The following is an 18511-nucleotide window of genomic DNA, read 5'->3' as shown; positions in this document are numbered from 1 at the left end:
CAATTTCTTCACGACGAAGCAAAAACCAGGTGAACCCTTTCATTCCTTACTCACGAAATTAAAAGCTCAAGCCTCTCAGTGTGATCTGGACAAACCTAATCTCACCGACTCTCTGGTGGCTACCCTGCTTGCGATCAGTACCACCAATCCTGAAGTTCGAAAACGCCTACTAAAATTGCACTCACTAACCCTGAATGAAGCTATAGCTATAGCTCAGGCTGAAGAAACCTCGATGCACCAGGCTCAAGCTATTCAGCCAACGAAAAACAACATGTCCACAGAGAGGGATCCGGAAGGAGAAGACCCTTCCTCTTTGCATGCCCTTGGTCGAGACAAGAACAACTACCAACGCCATGAATCGCGCCGTACAAGAGAGCGTGATACTTTTCAACATCAACGACCACGGAGTCACAGCATGGTGCAACCACCCATATCAACCCGAACTGAGTTCCGCCCTCGCATGCAAACTAGGACCAACAGACGTGGACCACGCACCAACGATCCAGCAGTACCACAATCCACATCCCTTTCCACCATATGCGCCCTCCGTCATCCATACCAACAATGTTCAGCCTTAGGTTCCTTGTGCCGCGCCTGTGGAGGGTCCAATAATTGGGAAACGGCTTGTCGAGCAGCACACACCTTAGACATTACTTCACCCGGAAACTGATATAGCATGTCACGTCAAGCAGAGTCAAACTCCTTCTGTGCCAATGAACTGACATATACGGACAACCTAGAGCCAGTGGCGTCGCCAGGGGTTATTTGGAGGCGCTCGAGCCCCCTGAAAATTCTCTGAAGCCCCTCCTAAAATTTCTTAAAAGCGCCCCCTTATATTTACCGAAAGTCTCTCCTAATTATTCAGTTGGGGTAAATTCAAGTTTTTACCATATGAATGTGAAATACACATACAAACACTATTTCATATTTATATCATCTAGAGCGTATGTATACAGTCGTAACAGTCTATGTTCATGATTTTTCTATAGCATAGCTTCCCTACACCGTCCCAAGCATTGAGGGCAACATCTTTCCCCTTTCACCTCAATCGCCTGCCTTCCGAAGCAAGGTTTAAAAAATAACTTCCCCCCGTCCTCTACCTACTCCGAGGATCTCCGAATCGAATTATTGAAATTTTGCCATTAACGCTTCCCCCCTCAAATAAGCACACCCACTAGTCACACTCGAGTTTAGTCTAGTCCTGATATAGTCAATGTCAAGTTATATTCAAACATTTTAACAGCAATAAAATTAATTTGTGTGATGCGAAAGCTTTGTGATAAAACATGCGTTCAGTCCTTAATTACTTTTCCATATTTTATTACACTAATATTCGCCTTATAGACAAGAGGGTGTCATGATAAAAGTGATGTGTTTTTAAAAATTGGAAACACAACACTTTAGGGAGGGCTTAAGCCCTCCCAAATTCGAGACCCTGGCGACACCACTGCCTAGAGCTAGACAATAACGACCACCTATACTCTGACTCCCTAACCCTGTATGCTACGCTTCCGGAACAACGTTTCAAAAGAGGACAAACTATGGCGAGCGGACATAGAGATTTCAAACATACGCAACATTTTCAAGATCGATACGGGCTCTCATGTGAATGTCATACCTGAAGCCATTTACATCCAAGACCGCTAAAGCAACCAGCGAAACACACCTTCAAATCGTACTCTGGCCATACCGTCGAAGTAATATAAGTCAATTGCTCTACTGCAGTAGCGACAATGCCCTTAGATCTACATGTAACAGCAAAGTACCCAACATCAATCATCAGCGCCACAGCCTCTCGCAAACTTGGACTCATCACACGACTACCACATAACCTGGGCAACATCAAGAACAGTACGGAATAAGAGTCAATCTCACCAATGCAACTCACAAATCGACCAGCATAGATGCAATCACCGTTCCTCTTGAACTAAGGAACAGCAATCCACAAGCCATTTGGGAAATGTATCCTGATGTTTTTGACAGTGGGACGACTATCGGGATAGTATCATATGAAACCCTGACCTGACGGACGAGATCCATAGTGCGCAAAATACCAATCAAGCTTTTACCACGAGTGGAAGCCGAACTCAAACGCATGGTGGCTGCTGGGGTCATTATCCCTGTGTCAGAACACACCGAATGGCTACATCCCATGGTCATCGCACCCAAGCCAGATAACGATATTCGTATCTGTTTGGATCCACGACCTCTGAATAAAGCCCTGTTGCGAGAGCATTACCCGATGCCAACTGCCCAATAGATATTTGCTGAGTTAGCCGAAGCCAAGATCTTCACAGTTCTTGACGCGAAATCAGCATTCTGGCAAATAGAACTCACCGAAAAAAGCTCCTTCCTCTGCACGTTTTCGACACCATTCGGGAATTTCCGATACACACGCTTGCCGTACGGTATATCAACAGCATCTGAACACTGCCAGAGAACCATGACCAACAAGCTTGTCCCTTGGTGGAACAACGCGAAACTCAGCCGGCTTCGTAAATACACGCGCAGGCTCTTTAACAAAGCCAAGCTCACGGGTGACTGGGCTGGATACAGGCAGTCCCTTAACACCTACAACAGGGCCATTAGAGGTGCTAAGAAGGACTCCTGGCGGACTTTCTGTGAGCAAGTCTCCAATGTCCCTGCAACGGCTAGGGTCATGAAGATTCTAGCGCACAACAGCACACATCGACTTAATGCTATTAAGCTGCGGGAGGGTGCGTACACTAAGTCTGGGGCTGAGATTCTCAAGCACATGCTGGAGGTCCATTTTCCTGCCTCCCCTTACAAAAATTATGGGCTGATTTCAAAACGCAGCTGAGCTGTATTTAGGCTGCCTGGCTAGATGTAAGCTGTTTGGGAACTGTATTGCGCTTCAAGCAATTTACAGCCAAAAATCAGCCTTTTTTGTTTTCTGTAATTTGACTACAAAGGCTGATCAGGCTAAAATTTGTCTGTAAATGTAGCTGAAACTAAGCTGAGTTACAGCTTGTACATTTTTTTTAAATTAAGCCGGCTGGTATTTGACTGTAATATCTTTGCATTGCAGCCGACTGCAAAAGCTGAAACAGTAGCCTTTTGCTGTAGGCTGATTCGTGGCTGGTGGGACACTGTTCCTTAGCCCAAAAGCGTAGGCTGCCAAAGCTGAAACTATAGCCTTTTGCTGTGGGCTAATTCGTGGCTGGTAGGTCGCTGTTTCGAAGCCCAAAGCCTAGGCTGCCAAAGCTGAAACTATAGCCATTTGCTGTAGGCTAATTTGTGGCTGTTGGGACGCTGTTTCGTAGCCCAAAAGCGTAGGCTGCCAAAGCTGAAACTATAGCCTTGGGCTCTAGGCTGATTCGTGGCTGGTAGGTCGCTGTTTCGAAGCCCAAAGCCAAGGCTGCCAAAGCTGAAACTATAGCCTTTTGCTATAGGCTAATTCGTGGCTGGTGGGACACTGTTCCTTAGCCCAAAAGCGTAGGCTGCCAAAGCTGAAACTATAGCCTTTTGCTGTAGGCTAATTCGTGGCTGGTAGGTCGCTGTTTCGAAGCCCAAAGCCTAGGCTGCCAAAGCTGAAACTATAGCCTTTTGCTGTATGCTAATTCGTGGCTGGTGGGACGTTATTTCGTAGCCCAAAGGCGTCAAATATAGACTTGCTGTATGATAATTTAGGGTTATATGAAGCTAAAATTATAGTAATTTTAAATACCATACATGATAAACAAATAATTATACCTTATAAGGATTAGAATATATTGGTGAATAAAAGTACACATATTCAAAACAATGTTATGGCATTGTAAAAATCACTCGGAGACCAAAATTAACAGGAAACTAATTTATAATAGAGACCTTTAAACCAACTTAAAACAGTTTTATTCAGCCTCCAGCGAATTTATCAAATCACAACAGTAAATTTTACTTTTATCTCGAATATTAACTAAAAAGCATGGATATAATATATCTTTTAATGGTATTAAAATTTTCGTATCATCTAAACTTTTAATCTCCTTCACGGGAAATTCGATGTTACCGATTTCTTCAATTTGAAAAGATTGATAACCTAAAATTTCTAGTTTCATAACAAAGCAAAATATTCAGTGTTGCAAGCGTAACATTCATATTCGTGATATTCGCATGCTTTCGAGTTCTTAACAAAATACATAATTTTGCCATATCCTGTTGTACTAGCGTCAACATATTTTACTGTTGAAGAGTCATGGTTCATTTCAGAATGTTTAACACTATTGTACATGAATTTTTTAATCTTAACTTTTTGAAAAGTGAATTTTACTTATGCTATCGGTGGCATCCAACAACGCATCTCTCAAATCAAATGGCAAATCATTTAAACTTTTATAAGTACCCACAGCACATATATCTTTGGAAATAACTTCAGCTATCTTATATTCATTTTCATGGTGAAGCATATTTTTACAAAACTCTTCAACATCCGTACCTTCATTTAATGATGCCATCATAGTAGGTTGGTTCAATATGTATGATAGGGAAGATGAGATCTGAAGTTCGGGGTGCTGGGTGCCATGAATCATTCTGATTAGTTTTCCATTCAGATCCTCAAATGGGAAACATGACGTAACCCAAGAAGGACCCAAATGGAGAACATCGTCAGCTAAATGAATTAATTGATGTATCACTGCAGTCATGAATTGAATTCCATAAAGCTCTTCAAACATAGAAACATATTGAAGCATTAATTTATCTACAAAATCTAAATCTCGGGGCGTGATTGAATCCTGATTCATAATAAATACACAGGTAACAAATAGGATATGATGTTTAAAATAATTTTGTGGCAAAATATCATGTAATATGGGTATTGAATAATATAAGAGGAAGTTTTTAAACTCTGAAGCTTTCCAGTAATTCATATCTTTTAATTGACGTGGTATTCTTTGAACATGAATTGGGGGTCTGATCATGGCTAACCTTTCATTTACGATATTCTTTACTTTGGTTAGGGAAAATAAGCCGTCACTATGCTTTCCGTCAAACCATAATGTGCAAAGTTTTTTAAATACACCAAGGTAAACAGTGTGCATAACATCAATTGAGGTTGATTTAATGAAGTCGGGAACTATCAGTGCTAACACTGATGGTCCTTTTATTCCAAATATTTGTTTACCATCCCTCGTGGCTCTAATCGCGTGTTCTAAAGTTTCTTCGTGTGTTCTTTTGGGTCCCTTAAAGTTATCTCTGTCAAAAGTATAGATATGTTTATGCCCACGGTTTTCAGTTCGGTATGTCTGACCCCTTTGCATACATTTGGCACATCCATATTCACCATTAAACTGGTGCATATTCAAAGCTTAACATTTTGCAGGCAAGTCACAAGTACCACATAAAATAATGGCCTTCACTAATACTGGTTCTACCTGATTGAAAACATTAACGTGAATTCCATTTTTCATTTCACTGAATGAATGATGTAGTGGTTTTAGAAAATGATTCATGTTTGGCTTACTTTTCCCAAACCATATACCCGCAATTATTATGTTTTCGGTTCGATTTCTCTTATGAGGTGGTAATTCATTTATTTTTAAATATAATGGCCATAACGAGAAATTTGATGAAGAAAAAAGTTCAACTCCATCAGTGTTCCACATAAATGAAATGTTATGCTTAGTTTTTAAAAAACCATTCTTAACAAACTCTTTATAGAGCAGACCATCATAAATATCTTCAATATTATCAGGAGCTTTTTTACTTCGATTAAACCTATATTCTAGATCATCGAGAAATCCTTTCCTTAAAAACATGGCTTGCATTTGAGGCAAGATGGAAATTTCTACAAACAGTGATGCGTCAATCTGATATGATCGCTTTACCAGGCAACGTGGGCAAATGTTATTTGGTTGAAGATCTGATAGGCATACATTACAATAGCGGTGAATAATTAGTGGTATTTTAACATGGGCGAAGTGTTTCTTAAACAAATATAGTGTTGTCTTTAAGGAATTGGGCTTCAAACAATGAAGATTAATGAGCAAAAGTAGATATGTTAACGCTGATCCCGTTAAAGAGTGCCGCATAGCAAACAGCAATATTGCTAACATGCTCTCTCCCAGACTTAAATTTAAACCTCGGTACAGTTGACTATCATGATCATCCATTTCATCTTCCGAAAAAGACTCATCTGCTGATGATGACATACTTAAGCTTGGCTCCGAGTCACCTGGAGAATTTAATTAACGCTTGAAACATTCCCTTAAAATGTTGTCTATCCCAATAGTACACTTTTACCATTAAATAAATTATTGTTGTCATTTTCATCGTAATTACGAGTTCCAACGTTCACATTGTCCTTCACCTCAACATCTTGTTGCACATTTACACCATCTTCTCTGACATTTTGCAGCTGATGCTGATTTGGGTCATTCATTGCAGCAGCATTTATATCATCACGTTGATTTCCATAGTTAATGGTGGTATTAATTGATTCATTACACATATCACGATCATTGGAAGCAGTGGAGTCTGATGAAAAGTTTGTAGATTCGCTCGATGAGTCAGATGAGGATGGAGTTAAGTCATCTTCAATTAAACTGTTTGACATATTTTCTAATCGCTTCTTCATTCTCCACCTTGTTGAACGTGATACAGTTTTGGTAGAACTGTTGTTCTTTGCACGTTTCATTGTTTTGAATATTCTTCGCTAATTAATAAGGAATTGAAGCTTAGCTTTTCTTGAAATACTGTTTGACCACAGTTATAACCTTAGAGATTTATCTGACAAGGACAATTGAAAGGATAATGTGTCAGCAGAGTCTATGAAACATTATAGTAGAGACTTAAGAGTAGTTAATTTAAATTTAAATGAAAAAGTCCGGTTTTGAAAATTAAATGGGGTGCAGTATTTTGTTTGTGGATTGAAGACCGCGACACTATTGGTAATTCTTGGCTGTAGTGTATAGCCACAAAGCAGACAAATAATTTTTAACGGAGGGCTGCTCGAACTAGCTCTCAGTAAGTCTCTAGCATATAACAAAGTAATGGAAGTGTCATACTTATGGAACATATCTTATAAACTTACGTCAGTTGTATTAGCTCTGTCAAAAACCTGACGCAAAAACCAGATACGGTTTTCCATTCCACGCGGTTTGTAAAAATAATTTAGTCCCCAAGAAACTTAATTTTGTCACCCCATGCCTTAAACCGCTAAGACCGAAATAAAGCAGAATTTTTTTGCATATTTTTTAAGGAACTTCCACCCATCGTCATCTACCCATTTATATTTTTATGACCGTTTTTAGATCCACCCAGGGAGGCATTTTTTTACTCCCAGACCTAAAATCTTAAGGAAATGGGTAATAGATTAAAATGGGAAACCCCTAATATATCAATTGAATAACAATTAATGCCACGCGAGACGTCTTTCTTCATTGTGCGGGTGTGGTAGCGTTCGACGACTTCCAGTCGCGTCGAGTCGTAATTCGCGGCTTCGTCGTACGGCTTATCTAGTTAGTTTCAAATATTTTAAATACATTTCATCGAGAAATATGGCTTCGGATAACGCGGATCAAAACAGCCAGTGTCAAAGCCAAAAATCCACTGTGCGCGCTCTAATTTTTTTTATTAAGGCGAAGAAAACATCAATTGTTCCACTAGAAACTATTGAAAAAAATAAGCAATTCGAAACCGCAGAGACTCTAGTTAAATGGAATGGTGGGACTAAATATCAATGTAGAGTTCTCAAAATTTCATGTAAGTTCCTATCATATTTTGTGTTGCTTGCGTTTTAATTTGTTTTCCTTTACAACGAATTTTCATAAGCGTTTATATTTTATCCTAGAAATAGCCGTCAAAAGAGTATAATATAAAAAACTTGGTTTATGGATGTAAATGCACAGACTAGGAGGATTGATACCATTTACACCAGGAAGCCAGCCTATTTGGCGGAGAAAGTTCAGCACCAAGTAGCCCTGTCCCCTGTTGTAAATGGTATTAATCCTCCTAGTTCGAAACCCATGTATACAAAATGACACGATATCATTTCCCCCCCCCCCCAAATCATTAGCGCCAGCTTTCCATACCGAGGGGCCAGCAATCGCTGTAATAGGGACAAGTTTGTACCTTTTGGTTTACTAAATGAATTACGTCCGCCTTATATTGCATACAATTAAAATTGAGGCCCAGCCATAGTTTCAAGCGTTAAGTTTGCTTTTGGCATATTTGTTTTCGATACCAGATTAAGAATTATTTTTAAGGTGAATATACATTCACATCCAAGGGGAGTGAATTTTATGAAAACAAATGTTTATTTTAGGAATTTTTGGTTTGTCTACTTGGGTGGGGGAAAGTTTGCATGTTGGTTTCTTTTTATGTAAAAAAAGGCTAAAACACACCCAGTAGACATTCAATTTAAGGATGTTTGGTACATTTCTTTTAATTTTTTAGGTGATGAAGATCTGCTATTATCGGAACAAAACAAGAAATCCGAAGAAATTGAAAACGAACTAGAACAGGTGAAGGGAAAACATACAGAAACCGTCAGAAGAGAGAAAAAAAGCGCGAAAAGAAAGCCAGAAAGTACGAATAGCGCGACAGCCAAATTAAAAAAACAACACGATGATAAAAAAATTCAGAAGCGGCACGCAAATCGCTCAATGAATCAATTCTAAACATGCGGACGTTAAACGAACAGTGGAACATATCCACAACGAAAACAGGCGCAATTAACTCAACAACCTCTTCGGGGGTTGAATATTCATCGCGTAGCCTCGGCCACAATGCCACTCCATCGACTAGCCTCGGCCACAATGCCACTCCATCGACTAGCCTCGGCCACAATGCCACTCCATCGACTAGCTTCGGCCACAATGCCACTCCATCGACTAGCTTCGGCCACAATGCCACTCCATCGACTAGCTTCGGCCACAATGCCACGCCATCGACTAGCTTCGGCCACAATGCCACTCCATCAACTAGCTTCGGCCACAATGCCACTCCATCGACTAGCTTCGGCCACGATGCCACTCCATCGACTAGCTTCGGCCACGATGCCACTCCATCGACTAGCTTCGGCCACGATGCCACTCCATCGACTAGCTTCGGCCACAATGCCACTCCATCGACTAGCTTCGGCCACGATGCCACTCCATCGACTAGCTTCGGCCACGATGCCACTCCATCGACTAGCTTCGGCCACAATGCCACTCCATCGACTAGCTTCGGCCACGATGCCACTCCATCGACTAGCTTCGGCCACGATGCCACTCCATCGACTAGCTTCGGCCACGATGCCACTCCATCGACTAGCTTCGGCCACGATGCCACTCCATTGCCAAGCTTAGGAAGCAACATCAGTCCTGGCTTAGGGTTCAATGTGACTCCATCGGCTAGCTTGGGTAACAATATCAGGTCCTCGGTTGCACTGGGCCACAATCTCACTCCATCAAATGACTTTACCAACGATGCCTCTCCATCGATGTGTTGCGGTAACAGATCTAGTTCATCGATGCGCTTTGACAACCCGTCAGCTGAGGACAGGCATCATTTACCTCCATCTTGCTTTGATAATAATGTGACGCCATTGGCTTTGAACCAAAAAATATTGGCAACAACACAAACAAACCATCTAGAAACTCCCTCATTGGGAAGGAATAGGCCATTAACTTTATCTGCTAATGCCAACCATTCAAGAGAAAACACCAGGAATGAAAGTTCTTCAAACATCCTATTTAGAACAAGTAATTCAGTGGAAACATCATATCCCAGAACCAACGATACATCACATTGCCAACCAAACAGTAATTCACAATGGACACAAGTTGCCGAGTACGTTGCACCCGAGAGGGACATTTCTAACTATTCTTCAAATCGTAAGAAATTAAATACAAAGCGTCTTTTAATGTTGTGTTATAGTTTTCAAATAATATTTCGTAGATGTTATAAGTGAAGATATGAATCAGTCGAAAACATTCTTAAATTTGGATTCTTCGGAGAACCTTCATACAACAATACAAAAACTGAGAGACGAGTTAAAACAAAGGGAAGCTCAAATAGCTTTGTTGAAAGCTGCTTCAAAAGAGACAACTGAAGAATTCAATGGTATAAATATAAAAACGCACTTTTTTCTTCATTTATATTATACTTTCTAGGAGACAAGGATCAAATTATAAAGAATTTGAAGGAAGAGTTGGAAAACTTGAAGACGAGCTCTAAAGAGTGCCACAGTTGTCATAACCTTAACAAAGGTACGTATTTAGGCAGCAATCATTGGTCCATCCAAATATATTTAAATCTCTACTATAAATATAAATACAGCCAAGAAACATCTTGAAAGTCTTGTGAACTCTATAAAAGTTCCAAGTGGAAATACTGAGGTAAGACTGCCATTCCAAGGTTTTTGATGTTGTATAACTAAGAACTATTGATCAAGCGATGGGAAATGCAAAAATATATAAGGAATAAATTTTATAACGTATTTAATTTAGAATGAAAGTTCCGCTTCAAACAGTGTAACGGCTGTTCAATCACCGGAACAAGAGAAAGTGGTAATAATATTTTGATTTGTATAATTTACACTTGAAAAGCTAAGCCCTACCACCATTAATCCTTCAAAAAAGAATTTTCACACCTTACTTGCCATACCAAATTACATATTTATGACTTTTTTAAAAACTTATAGGTTCCACTATTTGATGGATGTCCAATTAAAGAAAAAAAGTCGCAAAAACTGAATTTGGCATACACTTGTACTTCTCCCAAGAAAACAGTGCTTCAGCTTGTCAACATGCTACACACCGAAGAGGAATTAAGAAACATGTCTGTTGCAGGGAAAGGTGGCAAAAAACCATTTCCTGAGTATGAAGTACAAGGTATTATGGGTAAGTATCGGTAGAGAAAAACATTGCATCAAATCAAGAAGTGAACCAATGGTGCTAAATAGAATAAGAGCTGCACGATTATTATGAATTTAGTTTTCAACAATTTTTCTAGACAAGGACAGAGTCAAGCCAAATTAAACATTCGGACCTTATTTAGTATCGGTGGTGTAACTCTCCTAATTAGCACCTTGGAATTGACTTATTGTCAGTATTTAAAAAGTTCCATATTTATAGCATACGTCAGCAGAATGTACAAGAATTCAGCCAAATTTCAAAACATTTCGGAAAAAATTATTAAAAAATGCATAAACAACCGTTGTTTAACAGTAAACCGATCGTTCCAAAAAAAGCTCAAAGCTTTGGCTGCTGCCGAGATAGGACAAAAAGAAACGGAAAAGGGCCAAAAAGAAATAGAAGAGGGTGAAAATAGAACAGGAGACCACAGTAATTTTGAAAAAGGAAATGAAGCGGAAATTTCAGAAGAAACAAACATTGAACACGATGTAAATATTGATTCTGAAAGTGATTCAATAAAGTGAAATTGTCATTCAGAATGTGATCAAACAAAGTGAATGTCATTCAGAATGTGAATGATTAAACTACTCTAATGAATTTAATTAAAATTCGATGTTTTGAAACTTAATTAGTTTATTTATTATATTCGCTGGACACTATGGAAAAGGGGGACAATTTAGAACTGGACAGAAGTAGCGCTGGAAGTGGGCTGCATTAGGCTGAACTGAAATAGCGCTGGAAGTAGGCTGTATTGGGTGGTCTGAAATAGCGCTGGAAATGGGCTATATTGGGCTGGACAGAAATAGCGCTTGAAGTGAGCTGTATCGGACTGGACTGGAATAGAGCTAGATGGACTGTAAAGCAATTAACTAAAATAGCGCTGGAATTAGGCTGTATTGGGCTGGACTGAAATAGCGCTGGAAATGGGCTATATTGGGATGGTCTGAAAAAGCACTGGAAGTAGGCTGTATTGGGCAGGACTGAAATAGCGCTGGAAATAGGCTGGACTGGACTGAAATAGCGCTGGAAGTGAGCTGTATCGGACTGGACTGGAATAGAGCTAGAAATGGACTGTAAAGCAATTAACTAAAATAGCGCTGGAAATAGGCTGTATTGGGCTGGACTGAAATAGCGCTGGAAATGGGCTATATTGGGGTGGTCTGAAATAGCACTGGAAGTAGGCTGTATTGGGCAGGACTGAAATAGCGCTGGAAATAAGCTGTATTGGGCTGGACTGAAATAGCGCTGGAAGTAAGCTGTATCGGACTGGACTGGAATAGAGCTAGAAATGGACTGTAAAGCAATTAACTAAAATAGCGCTGGAAATAGGCTGTATTGGGGTGGACTGAAATAGCGCTGGATGTAGGCTGTATTGGGCTGGACTGAAGTAGCACTGGAAGTGAGCTGTATCGGACTGGACTGGAATAGAGCTAGAAATGGACTGTAAAGCAATTAACTAAAATAGCGCTGGAAATAGGCTGTATTGGGCTGGACTGACATAGCGCTGGAAATGGGCTATATTGGGGTGGTCTGAAATATAGCACTGGAAATGGGCTATATTGGGGTGGTCTGAAATATAGCACTGGAAGTAGGCCGTATTGGGCTTAACTGAAATAGCGCTGGAAGTGAGCTGTATCGGACTGGACTGGAATAGCGCTAGAAATGGACTGTAAAGCAATTAACTAAAATAGCGCTGGAAATAGGCTGTATTGGGCTGGTCTGAAATAGCGCTGGAAGTGAGCTGTATCGGACTGGACTGGAAAAGCGCTGGCAATAGGCTGTATTGGGCCGGACTGAACTAGTTCTGAAAGTGGGCTGTATTAGGCTGGACTGTAATAGTGCTAGAAATGGACTGTAAAGCAATTAACTAAAATAGCGCTGGAAATAGGCTGTATTGGGCTGGACTAAAATAGCGCTGGAAGTGAGCTGTATCGGACTGGACTGAAATAGCGCTGGAAATAGGCTGTATTGGGCTGGACTCAACTAGTGCTGAAAGTGGGCTGTATTGGGCTGGACTGTAATAGCGCTAGAAATGGACTGTAATGCAGCGCTGAATAGGAGCTGAATGTAAGCCTGGAAAAGCTAGGCTGAATTGGCTGAAAATGAAACACTTTCAGTCAATTTCCAACCCTAATGCAGTCAATTTGTAGCATTCTTTTAATGTTATAAATTTGGCTGTAGTGCAGCCAAAAAACAGACACACGATTTTTGTAAGGGCAGTCAAAGTTGTAGATTGTTCGAGAATAATCTTCCCGAAAAAACCCACGGCGTAAACACCATTAATGTACAGTCAAAGCTAGGATGATGATCTTATTAAATAGTATAAATAGCCTGGACCCTGTGTCAAACCACCATCACAATCTCTCTAAAGTCCGACGAGGAAGGAAGGACCATCCAACAAGTACCATGTAAGTATAATTTTTGTGGACTTGGTGTGTTTTAAAGTTAAAGTTTGAACCGTAAATATCAGTGTTAATGGGAGATTTTTTTACCCTCACCAAGGCTTAAGAAATCCGTGGTCGTTGACTTTGATTTTCTTACCGGGCGAATTGTTGGAGTTGAACGGGAACCAATAGCCAAGAAGGTGGCCGTTACAACCGTGGAGAAAACACCGAGGGTTGGCTCATGGTCCTTCGCGCCCCCGTACAGTGAAAAAGAACTTACATACGACACTGTGCGTCAGAACAGGTGGATTCTAAACAACCTGCACGGCCTGGGATGGGATTATGGGGTAACCCCGTACGAAAAGCTCGGCGAGTGCCTCCGATCTGCAGTTCAAGGTTACGACCGCGTATTCTGTAAAGGGGAGGTAAAGTGTTTCTTTTTGTTGAACATTATTAATCGAGAAGTCATAGACTTGAATGGAGTAGGATGTCCGAAAGCTAACGAAATCGATGAGGATGGTCCGATGGTGACGTGTATGCTTAACCATAAAACTGTCCGTAATAATAAGAAGTATTTGTGTGCACTATCAAAATGTATATTATTTTCTGAGTGGATTTATAATCACAAAGAAATTGTAAATAATCATTTAGGAGATTAATAAATCGAATAAAATAACAACGATAAAACGACTTTAATTATAAATGTATGAATCCTCCAAATTCCCCAATGAATCGGATAAAATAAACCGATTGATGTGGTTCATTAAACCCCGGTCAAACTCTAAGAGTTGCGCCCCCGTCTCAATATCAACTTCGGGGTTGACTGTCCGGGCGTCCCTTCTCTTAATGAAGATTGCGTTGATCGCAGCCAAGACACTTAGAACAATGAAATTAATCGAACAAATTATGAAAACACAATGTATGATTATGTTGAAAACTAATTAAGTACCTGAATCCATCGCAATTAGGGGTTATGTACGCCCCAATCGGGATATATTTCACGTGATGCACATCTCTCTCCGGGCTAAATATAAATGTAAATAAATATACAACTCCCAATTCGGGGAAGTGTATTCATCCGCGGGTTCCCGCCAAAAACTCGACCACTCGCGAAACCATATGAGATACGTACTTCACCCTACACTGTTAGAAAAATGAGTCCAATGACTGTCCAAATTTGCACAAAGTAATCCAAATTTGGATGGCAAGTGATGTAAGGGTCCAAAAATGGTGGCTTTAATCCAAAATTGGATGCTTTCGATTCTTGGTGCTAAAACTATCCAAAATTGCACAAGTAGTCCAAATTTGGATGGGAAGTGATGTAAGGTTCCAAAAATGGTAGCTTTAATCCAAAAATGCATGCCTTCGATTCTTGGTGCGAAACTCATCCATATCTCAACATAAACACCCTAGACTCGAACAAAGAGGGGTTAGTGTAATATAAATGGGTGAAGGTAAAAAGGGGGAGCGAAATGATATTTGAGGATCACCTTCATAAATATTTACCTATTTCACATCAATCATTTCTCTTTATTGATAAGCAATTGCAAAAGTTAAAACAAAATACAGACACGTAGATACAAAGCCTCTCCCCAGAGAGGTAAAAATCCACTCCCCCTACAATATTTCAGTTAGTCACGCTAGAAACATCTTTTGGTCATTTACCTCAAAACGACTTCTTTATTCTGTTTTTTTGACTAACGATATCATTACTCGTCGTACATTAACTTTGGAAAGAACTTCATGTCTTAATTACTCGCTTTATATAAACTTTGAAATGTATCCAGTGACCCAATCTTCCTTACTCGTCCTATATAAACTTTGACTATAGATGTTTTGGTTAAGATAGGTTTTTCACAAATATTTTATTAAAATTATTTGATATTATTTATTTTTATCGAGAGTTACTTATCATACTTTTAGTTGTATCGTTTTTAAGAGAGGTTTTCCCTATTATCATTTGAACCTAGCTATTATTGACGTTTGACTCCTAGAATATGCCTCTTTCGCGAGTGTCTAAAAGATCAGAAAATGGTGTAGTTAGATTGGGGATGACAGAAAAGAGAATAGTGGTCAGTGTATCTGCGGTTATACAGTTTTCCAATATTCCACAATTCCATTAACTGTGAATACGGTTGGGGTGTAACAACAGACAGACAGGCACAAACAATTCGGGGAAGTGTATTCATCCGCGGGTTCCCGCCAAAAACTCGACCACTCGCGAAACCATATGAGATACGTACTTCACCCTATTTAATTATCCCTATACTATTTATATAATTAACAATACATACATGGGAAGCATCTGCTCGGCGGTTCCATCTTCAAGCTTCAACATTAATTCCTCAACCGCGGCAATTAATAAGTTGGGCATCATCAATTCGCGGATGTTAGCGATAATTCTAATATTATAATTTTATTAATACTATTTAACAGACTAATTAAAACATCCTGTTTATTTACTTGAATCCGTCACAATTCATGATTTTAGCGATAAATTGTGGTGTCGGATTACCCTCGTAATCGTCTAAACCATCTCTATTAATATCGAAATTAAATCAGACTCAAATAACGCGCATGAATCCATTATGATACTATTATAAATATAAAATTACTTACAAGTCCCCCACACTCAAAATTGGAAGCGTGTCCTGGCTATCTTCCGCCTCCTCCACCACAACATTAACCCCCTCGTTATCTTCAAAATTATATTCGACACCATTTTCATCCAAAAAGTTAATCACACTATCGTCATCACTATCAATTACTAATTCATCAGCGTCTTCTCCTTGCGGGTTGTATATAGCATCAAAAATTGTAGATTTTCCGCGAACATTTTTAAATTTAGTTATTCAAAAAAATAAAAGAAGATGAACTTTTCTCGTTGAGGTAGAAAGAACGTTGTGAGTAGAATATTGAAAATTGCCCCTGTACCCACGACCTGGTGTAGTATGAAATCCTCTAACCCTTCCACGGATTTTCACCAAATCACAATAGAACTTCAAACAGTTAGTATGAATTGTAGGATTAAAAACCATACACACACATGATTCACTGGTTTCATTCGGGATTCCCCCAAAAAACCCAAAAAGCGCGAAGAAATCAAGCCCGATGCTGGGTGGTCGGTTACTAGTTCAAAATATACTGATAACGTAAAGGACATGGTACATAGAATTAGTACGTATCCGACCCCTCGTTTCGAACCATCTAGAAGGCGAAAACACGTGCGTCTTAACCTAACATGTCAACTTGACGTCTCGACAAACCCCTCGTGTACGAATGTACCTGCTACTATAGTTTAAGATACCGTTTGGGTTTTTCATCAGAGGAGTAAATTTCTTAGACTCGAGGGAGTCTTCACATCAAAGCGTCATTGTTGACTTTACACTACCTACAATAGAGACCGAATTCGGATGTACAATGAAGTGTCGATCACCTCGAACCATCTAGAATATTCTTTCCGATTCCAGAACATTCCATTGTTTCTAGAAGGTTCTTTTTGGGTCTTCCATATTACACCATCTTAAACCAGGTGCAATTGGATTTCAGTACGTTGATGGGAAACCCCGGAAAATCCAAGGAAAAAGACACTGTTTAAGGCTGACAATATTTTTATCCAATGGGAATCACGGGAAGGGGTGAAACAATATATACGTGAGCTTAAAAATTGTATAAAAGGGAAGGGAGATGGGTGCTATGGTCACATTCGATTTCAAGATGTACTCCTGTTCCACATGCGCCGATGTCTTCACGAACCAGCAGAACCTCACTCGACATATGCGGGTCAAACACGGTAATATTTCTTTTGCGTGTCCAGTTTGCGATAAGTCATTTTCGCGGAGAGATAATTTACTGCGTCATCAACGGCGAACGAACCACGATGGAACGGCGGTAAATAACGTCGCGGAAAACAACACGCGTCCAGCATCCCCGCAACCCGGACCATCTCACCGCGTCACCCCTCCCAATTCTCCCGTAAAGAGAAAAGCGGCAGCGATCCCAGAGAAAAGAAAAATAATCAGAGTTGAAAATGGTAAATATTTAGTTTATTGATTTCCCCTGTAAAGTGTCTTACCCGCCGCAAATTGATGTACAGGGTGTAGGTACCCACCAGGGGTTTAGTTGCGTTAGTCGTAAAACTCGACATTTGAATTGGTGTAGGAATTAATTCTTAATTTATATGTAGAAAATGCGCCAATGCCAGATGAGGCGTTATCTACCCAAGATATCGAAGGACTTGACGCGTTTATAAAGATGTGGGAGGATAGACAAAATCTAGATGGGGGAGGTAGGGAGGACGTAGATGAAGAGATGATGCCGGTTTAAGCGACTTTATGGAGAATTGTGAGGCCGAACAAAACGCGGTAGAACAACCCGGGAGTCAACAACCGGACATTGAGGAAATTAACGCGCTCGATAACGCGATTTTCTCGGCCAGAATTACCGCCCCAGAAGGTGTGACGGACCCCGTTTTGTTCATAAACAAACACCGGAAAAAACTAGAAACTTACCTCAGAAACAAACTAAGCGTGAAAAAGGGGATTAAATGGTACTTGGTGGTACAAGCGCGGTACACTCGGGAGTTGGCAAATACTGCCACTGAGGCAGACACTTTACAATCTTCCGAGGATTTATGCATGTAACAATGACACCGGAAGTTATTCCGGGGCAAATTAACTCGAGTCGGGATAAGATAGCCGAAAGTATGAGCACTTTCGAAGCTATGGGGAGCGGCTGGGTGTTGGATCGAATTATATTAATCAAAAATGTCTTGATTAGAATCAAGTCCTAAAAAGTATCGATAAGACTGAGGTTATCACTTGACTGAAGGATCAGATATTAACTTTTCTTTTTAATTGAAACTTAAAGGCATGCTTAAGAAAAAACAACGTTCCATTACCGTTTTCCGTTGAAATAACTTATTTTACAGGTAATCAATTTCAAAAATTTACTTATCTCGGGTTTTCGGGCACAATTCCATTCCCCCAAAACATTTTATCATTACATTAATCACTTTTGAGAGAGTACGTGTATGACATTCCCTCATTTGTGCCCGGCATGCTTCGCAGTGGATACGTTTTAAAACAATGGCGGAAAATTAAGTAGGGACAGTTAGATTTTTACTCGTGGTTATGAAAAATGATGTAATGTCTAGTGTACTTCAGTCAACAGTCATACTGTTCATTCTCATAGCTCAGGACATGATTAATGCTGCTCACTATTTCTCTCTCTAGTTTCAAACAATGGTTAGAGACCATTCAGTGCCGCGGGTCGCACATGAAT

The 18511-nt window shown here is 40.0% G+C and overlaps 1 protein-coding gene across 1 annotated transcript; it reads left to right on the top strand.

The window, feature by feature from the left end:
* Positions 1-7499: 7499 nt before the first annotated feature.
* Positions 7500-11488, top strand: LOC149691213 (uncharacterized). Its single transcript, XM_089869499.1, has 9 exons — positions 7500-7704; positions 8398-8529; positions 8586-9821; positions 9886-10050; positions 10101-10196; positions 10267-10325; positions 10437-10496; positions 10631-10829; positions 11064-11488. The coding sequence occupies exons 1-9, from the start codon at positions 7500-7502 to the stop codon at positions 11366-11368; spliced, it is 2457 nt and encodes an 818-aa protein (XP_089725625.1). The 3' UTR covers positions 11369-11488.
* Positions 11489-18511: the final 7023 nt, after the last annotated feature.

Source organism: Phalangium opilio, unplaced genomic scaffold (assembly GCF_054372755.1).
Source record: "Phalangium opilio isolate 3A_F unplaced genomic scaffold, DU_Popi_V2 ptg000026l_1, whole genome shotgun sequence".
NCBI classification, from domain to species: Eukaryota; Metazoa; Arthropoda; class Arachnida; order Opiliones; family Phalangiidae; genus Phalangium; species Phalangium opilio.
This window is presented reverse-complemented; position numbering and strand designations above follow the sequence as displayed.

Coding starts and splice junctions, on each gene's coding strand:
- LOC149691213 (XM_089869499.1), top strand. CDS start 7,500: ATGGCTTCGGATAACGCGGATCAAAACAGCCAGTGTCAAAGCCAAAAA. Junction 10,326..10,436: donor TTCCAAGTGGAAATACTGAG/GTAAGACTGCCA, acceptor TATTTAATTTAG/AATGAAAGTTCCGCTTCAAA. Junction 10,497..10,630: donor CACCGGAACAAGAGAAAGTG/GTAATAATATTT, acceptor AAAAACTTATAG/GTTCCACTATTTGATGGATG.